The sequence below is a fragment of the Mesoplodon bidens genome, assembly GCF_964165515.1.
Source record: "Mesoplodon bidens genome assembly, chromosome: 14".
NCBI classification, from domain to species: domain Eukaryota; kingdom Metazoa; phylum Chordata; class Mammalia; order Artiodactyla; family Ziphiidae; genus Mesoplodon; species Mesoplodon bidens.
In genome coordinates, this window is record NC_138170.1 from 1,189,313 (window position 1) to 1,196,008 (window position 6,696).

The following is a 6,696-nucleotide window of genomic DNA, read 5'->3' on the forward strand; positions in this document are numbered from 1 at the left end:
GAATAGGAAGAGCTTTAAAATAAGACTCTGATGCAAAGGAGGGAACAGCTCTGAAGGCCACTTTCTCCTCCCCCTCCTCTCATCTTGGATCTGGATTCTGGATTTCCTGTCAGCCTCCCCAGGCTGAGGCGGGGGGGTGGGGGTGGGGCTCTGGGTACAGAGAACTGGAACCACATCGTTGCTGCTAGGTTGCTGACTTACGTGCAGAGAGCACAGAGCCTGGGATTGTACTCTTGGCTTGGCGGCCACGGGGATGCAGAGAGGTGGGCACAAGTGGCCATGGCTCACTCAGTGTCTCACTTCAGGGCCAGTGGTTCCTGGCACAGGATGCTGTGGCCGGAAAACCTGACTGCTCAGGAATGCTCTGCTGGTATGTCCTCTGGTTATACTTACCTCAGAGGCCGCCGAGAACTCCGTGTACTTGCTGTGCAGACTGTGAGCACCGCAGCCGGGACACACCCTCCCTCACAGCTTCGCACACTGGATCCCCTGTAACCTTCATAGCTCTCTGGCCCCCTCAGAATCCTGTGACATTGTTCTCAGGGCCAGAGTGTTCAGTGTCCCTAACCACTCAGTGGCTGCTACTTCTGGTACCCCTGCCTGACGCTTACCTCACAAGCACTCGGACCTGGGACAGAACCCCCTGCAGGACACGCATCTATTCCACATCTTTCAGTGAAGCCCTGGGTCATCATACCTCCTCCAGCTTCTCACACTCAGGTCTCTGCCTGACACCTCGGGTTCTATGGCCTCAAGACCCCCAGCTGAGGCTCCTCCTCTCTCTTCCTCAGAGCATGCTGGATGACCTGGAGCTAGAACCCACCTACAACCCCCTGCAGGTTCGCAGCCACCTGTACTCACACCTGAGCAGCACCTTTGCCAAGCCTCAGGGCCCGCTCCACCCAAGGTGGGAGAGCCGGGCTCTGAGAAAGGTACTTCCCTCCCTGCGCTTTACGCCCAGAATCCCAGAGTCCTCTTCCCCTGTGCCCAGCTCCCCCCATCCAAGGGAGGAGCCTCCCTGGATCTCCTGTGGCAGAAAGGTGGCATACAGGGGAGGAAGAAAAACAGCAGGCTTTTGCCCTAGACAAAGAAAATTACACCCCTACCCAGGAAGGAGGCTTTGGTTTTGCTTGGGCATTTACATATAATGTTTAGGTATCTTAATTGCAGTGTTTGTGATAAATCATTAGTCATTTAACAGACCATTGTCCCACTAAGCAAACTGGCTGCACTGGAACTACAACCACAAGCCTCTGTGGAAAGAAAAGGCTTAAGGGAAGGTGGGAAAAGAAATGCCCAAGGGAAGGGAAATGAGCATTTACTGAGCAGCAGGCACTTGCCAGGTTCTGTGACACGTGCTCTCACACCTATTCTTCTCATTTAATCCTCACAGCTTCCCCGCAAGGTAAGTGTTCTGCTTATTTTACAGATGAGTAAAGGGAGGCTGGTCAAGGTTAGGAGCTTAGAGACAGGGCTCTAGTGACAAGCAGAGAGAGAAGAGTAATTGAAGGGGGGATTTATCTTTTTGTTTTTTTAAGATTTATTTTATTATTTATTTATTTTTGGCTGTGTTGGGTCTTAGTTGTGGCATGCGGGATCTTCACTGAGGCACCGTGGGATCTTTCATTGTGGCGGGCAGGCTTCTCTCTAGTTGTGGCCTGTGGGTTTTCTCTCTCTAGTTGTGGCGCGTGGGCTCTGGAGAACGTGGGCTCTGTAGTTTGCAGCACACAGGCTCTCTGGTTGAGGAGTGCAAGCTCAGTAACTGTGGCACGCGGGCTTAGTTGCCCTGCGGCATGTGGGATCTTAGTTCCCTGACCAGGGATTGAACCTGTGTCCCCTGCATTCTAAGGCGGATTCTTTACCGCTGGACCACCAGGAGAGTCCCAGGGGGTGTTTATTTTTATGAAACCCATGTTCTATAGTATTTGGGCTTCCTTTTGTGCCCTTATTCATCTTTTCCTTGTTTCTCAATATCAGAGCCTATAGGGAAACCCCTGCTTTGTCTTACCTGAAGTTACAAAAGAAAGACGTTTCCAAAGTACAGTCAGTCTAGAGGTGGGAACAGAACCGACCACAAGTTAGCTGGTGGACGAGCAAACAGAGGAGGACACTTAGCCAGGAGACAGGCACTGTGGAGGCTGGAGCCTAGGGGACTCCACTGCCCTGGGCCTTGAGGCTGTCACTCACAGGACACATGAAGGAGTCAGGACAGAAGATGGGGAACTGTCTGGTCTTCACAGAAAGCTCTTCTCGCTTTCTTTGCAGGCTGGGCCACTGCAAACAAATCGAGCTCGAGCCACAGTGGCCCCTTTGCCTATGACTCCCGCCCCTGGCAGAGCCCCCAAGATGCCAGCAGCCAGCAAAGCTTCCTCGGATGTCTTCTTTCAGCCTTCCATGGAGGAGGAGGAGGAGGAGGAGGAGGAGGAGGCAGACGAGGAGTATCCCTCAGGGCCCTAAGTCACCAGCACCACAGCCCAGCTGCCCTGTGCAAGCACACCCACGCCAAGGCGCACACAATGGCTTTCTGCGGACAGACCGGCCTCCTACCCACGTGAGCCCCTGCGAGCCCCAGGCGGCTGATGGGAAACGAGCCTCCCCTCCTCTGTCTCCATGCTGCCACTGCCCCACGCTTCAGGCTGGGAAGAGACACTGAACTTCGCCCAGCAGGGACTCATTTTTCTTTTGGATCGCTTGATACTGTTCACACAAATGAAGATTAAAGAACCAGTAAGGCTCCACCATTGTCAGGAGCATTCCCAGGCCCGACTTTCTCCTTGTAGCTCTGTGTAAGTAGGTGAAATCAGGTCACCATCAGGAAACTGAACCTCAGGAGACAAGGATGCGGTTTTCAGAGCTCATGAAAAACAAGTAGCATTGAAATCGGAACCGCATTCCAAAGCCCAGGCCCCTCCCACTACACCCACCACACTGCAATTCCCTTCAGCCTCCAAACAGATACGTGGTTGATGCTTGGTACCTACATGCAAAGTGTGCGCACGCGCGTGCGTGTGCTTGTGTGTGTGTGTGTGTGTGTGTGTGTCAGTGTGTGAGACAAGGGGGAGGGAAGGCATCCTAGAGCTGAGGACAGGGGAGAGGGTGGTGAGAAAAAGACCTATTCCCCTCTCCTCACACCTGCCCATCAGCTTTCTCCATCCACAGAATAATAACCACCATTTATACAATGCTTACTCTGCACTTGAAATCACATTAAGTACTTGAGAAATGTAACTCCTTTCATAAAAACCCTGTGAGGTTGTACGTGTAATTAAGCTTCCCCATTTTGCACAGGGGCAGTGGGGGAAAGTGAGGGTTACAGATGTTACACACAGAGTCACAGAGATAGGGTCAAGCCCAGGTGGGCCTGACTGGACCACCCAGGCTCTGAACGACCACACTGCTTCACCCCCCTGCCCGAGGCCCTTTCCTCCTTCAGTGGCCCCCAACAGCTTCCTGCTTCTCCTCCCGATTCCCTCCACAGCTACCCAGCACAGCCTGCCACTCTGTCCTCTGTGACTACTCACACACGTAGACCTCTTAAACCCAAACTGACTTTAATGAGGATACAACTTAAAAAAAAATCTCTCTCTCTGGCAAAGAACAACGCAGGGGGAAGGATCAAGACACAGCCCAGTGCCTCCCTATAGCCTCCATACAGGCCCCTCACACTGTACCTAGTCTGACCAAACACCCCTTTCTATAGCACTGCTCCAGCAGCTAGCCCTTCCTTTGGTGGGGATGACTTAGAGGCGCTGGCCTCCCCCAGATCCAACCCCTGAGCCCCTGCCAACTGTCCCACTTCCATGACCTCTTGGGACAGATCATCCTTCCCTTGACTCCCCGTGTACCCTGGTCTCTACACGCAGACCCGTCTGGTTCCTGCTGGTTCTAACAGGTTTCTTTGCTCCCCAGTGCCGCCTCCCCATGGTCCTCCTATCAGCAACCCCAGCCTTGCCCTTCTTCTCAGGTGGAGCCCTCTGACTTGGCCCCAGTCCTGTCAGTCCCTGCTCCAGAGAGCCCACAGTCCCAGCTACCTGAGGCCCCACTCTTCTGGACCTGGCTGTACAGGGCAGTGTCTGAGCTATGGCCTTTGCTGCCACTGCCAGCCGCAGCACCGGATTCAGAGAAGGCCAGGCCCTGGGGCTTGGGAGCTGGGAAAGGCTTTGTGCTCCGCGGGGGTGGCACGGCGTAGTCATCAGTAGCAGGGTTGTAGGGGAGCTCATAGCCCTCCTCCTTCACCCGAGCCTGGCACCACCAGGCATCCTTGGGCTCCTGAGGCAGATCATAAAGGCCCCGGAGAGCAGCTGGGGCCAGGCCCTCAGGTTCATCATAGATGGGGTCTTCTTTGGGGTCTGTCAACTTGGCCTTTATCAGCTGCTGCTGCACATGCTCACACAAGTCCCAATAGAGAGGTTTCTTTAACTGTAACCCCTCCCCCGCCTGAGCAGGGGTGCTGTCCAGGGGGTCTGAGTATACGGAATCTTGGGAAGGGCCTGGAAGAACGCGCAGGGAGTCTAAGGGTTCAGCATACAGGGCTGGAGGGCTGCCCGCGAGCTCCTGGGGGCCCCGGGGGGGAGCCACCTTCCCTTCTGCCATTTCTCCGTCATGGGAATCAGCTCTAGGGACATCCTGCCCCTGGCTGGCCTTCCCCTGGGCCTTCTGTCGGTGGATAGCAGTCTCAACTGCCTGAAAGATGTCATTTCCCTGTGCCGTCTGGAAGGTGAAGGTTCCAGGGCCAGAGGGGCAGCGGCGGCCAGCCTCAAAAGAGAACATGACCTGAAGAGGGAGTGGAGGGAAACGCATCATCAGGGGCATCAGAGGAGGTGAGTCACGGGGCTGAACTAGTTAGGGGACCAACAAAGAAGAGACCACCTGGGAAGGGAGGCGGGGCCATGGGCTAGGCAAGAAAGGGTCATCCAAAAGGCAGAGTTTCCCACCTCCCGGGTCCTGCCCCACCCCTCCCACAGCTGCCCAACCCAGGGAGCCAGTCCTTCCTAACAGCACTGCACCTTGTCTCGGCCATAGCGACGCAACAGAGTGTAAGGCCAGGAAAGGAGTGGTTCCTGTATCTGACTCTGGGCCCCCACGCCCAGGAGAGTCAGCCTCTCAGCCTCCACTCTCAGCATATAGGAGCCATGCAGGCCACAACGCTCAGCGGCTTCAGTCCTTTGCACGGTTACCCAGAACTGGGATCCTGGAAGGAATACACAGTTAGACTGGCACCTGGCCAGGACTGGGGTGGGGGGAGGGAGCAGGTTGTCCAAGCATACACTTGAAAGCCAGCTCTCAGGAGCATTCTACTTCCCCTTGTAGGACACCCTTTCTTTCCACGCCATCCCTGCTGGGGCTTTTCAGGCATCTACCTTCCCAGGCGGGGCTATACAGTGAATTCTCCAGCATCTCCAGGGCAGAAAGCTTGGGTGGGTTCTCGGCAGGCGCCAGGGCCCAGCTGCCTTTCTGGGGTAAAGAGAAAGAGTATGAAGGAGACTGTAATTCCCTCACCGCGGTTCCCAGGGTCCGAGCCAGCCCAGTTCCTCTGCCGCTGTAACTGCGCCCACCCCGCATGGACTCTTGGGCCCAGTGCAGCTCGCCCCAGCCCCTCACCGGCAGCCCCGGCCCCCTCACCGGAAAGGCGTTTCGGCACAGCGTTTGCACCCAGGCGGCGCTGGACGGCGCGTCGGCCGCCAGCAGGTGGGAACGCTGTGCGGTGTCCAGGCGGAAAGCTGCGGCGCCAGGCTCAGGGGGGCTCTCCACGGCCACGGGGGCCACGCTCACACACTCAGCCAGACGGATCACCTTGCAGTCCAGGCGGCGCGAGCTTCCTCGGCCCCCTCCAGAGCTCGACCCCTTGTGGTCAAAGAACTCGAGCCGCGCGACACCGTGGGGGCTGGCCGGGTAGAGCACCGCCCAGGTCTTCCTCCACCTCTGGGGAAAGAGCGGAGAGACACTGGGGAGGGAGCCGGCAAACACCGGCGGCCCGGGCCCCGACGGGGAGGGAAGGACCTGCGCGGGCCAATTTCCGGTCGGAGGCTTCCCGACGGCAGGCGAAGCTTCCCAAGGAGGATGCCGCTCCGTCTCCCCCAGGGCCAGAGAGGCGAACCCGGAGGCCGGCGGACGCTTCTTCCGAGTGTGTGCAAAGCAATTTAGCCGGAAATTCACAAGGCTCTCCGGCTCGGGGCGCCGCGCTCCAACCCGCTGCCGGTCCCCTCCCTCCATCTAGGCTCAGCTGCCCACCCCTAGCTCTGATGGGGTTCGGCAGCCCCTACCCACACTACCTTGGTACCGAAACGCTGGCTCTGCAAAAACAGCGGCCCTTCCATCACGGCCCCGTCCATGGCCCCCGGCGGTTCCTTCCGCCCTTCCTGGCCCAGTGGGCCGGAGGCGGGGCGAGGCGGGGAGGAGGGCGGGGCGGGGCGGGGCGGGGCTCGCGCGGGAGGCGTTCCCGACCCCCCCAACCTGCCCGGACCGCGAAAGGGGAGGAAGAAGACAAGCCAGAAGGAAGGGGAGGGGGTACCCAGATAAGCTGGCTGGTGCACCACCTCCGCCCCCCACCCCAACCCTGGGTCGCGCACAAGTGGCTCCACCGAAGGAAACCTCGTGGTTTCGGTCAGAGGACTCCGGCGCCTAGGCTTGGGGGCTGCGTACTGCGTCAGATGCTCAAAGTGACATCAGAGTGAAAGCCGTGACATCATCTCGAAA

General features: G+C 57.6%; 2 protein-coding genes across 3 annotated transcripts in view; one reads left to right on the forward strand and one right to left on the reverse strand.

Moving 5' to 3' along the window:
* M1AP (meiosis 1 associated protein) overlaps nucleotides 1–3,456 on the forward strand; it is a 95,009-nt gene extending 91,553 nt beyond the window's left edge. The window contains exons 9-10 of the mRNA XM_081254653.1: nucleotides 792–932; nucleotides 2,266–3,456. Of these exons, the coding sequence (XP_081110779.1) occupies nucleotides 792–932; nucleotides 2,266–2,457 (333 nt within the window). The 3' untranslated portion in view covers nucleotides 2,458–3,456. The remainder of the gene's footprint in view (nucleotides 1–791; nucleotides 933–2,265) is intronic.
* A 78-nt stretch (nucleotides 3,457–3,534) lies between these two features.
* On the reverse strand, nucleotides 3,535–6,659 carry DOK1 (docking protein 1). 2 transcript variants are annotated; one of them, XM_081254654.1, is made up of 5 exons: nucleotides 6,273–6,659; nucleotides 5,623–5,922; nucleotides 5,361–5,454; nucleotides 5,007–5,191; nucleotides 3,535–4,773 (listed from the first exon to the last, which is right to left on the reverse strand). In XM_081254654.1, exons 1-5 carry the CDS (start codon nucleotides 6,330–6,332, stop codon nucleotides 3,961–3,963), a joined length of 1,452 nt encoding a protein of 483 aa, XP_081110780.1. In that variant the 5' UTR covers nucleotides 6,333–6,659; the 3' UTR covers nucleotides 3,535–3,960. The 2 variants fall into 2 exon arrangements, with proteins under 2 accessions (XP_081110780.1, XP_081110781.1); XM_081254655.1 differs by lacking the exon at nucleotides 6,273–6,659 and having other exon boundaries at nucleotides 5,361–5,450; nucleotides 5,623–5,759.
* Between the last annotated feature and the right edge of the window lie 37 nt (nucleotides 6,660–6,696).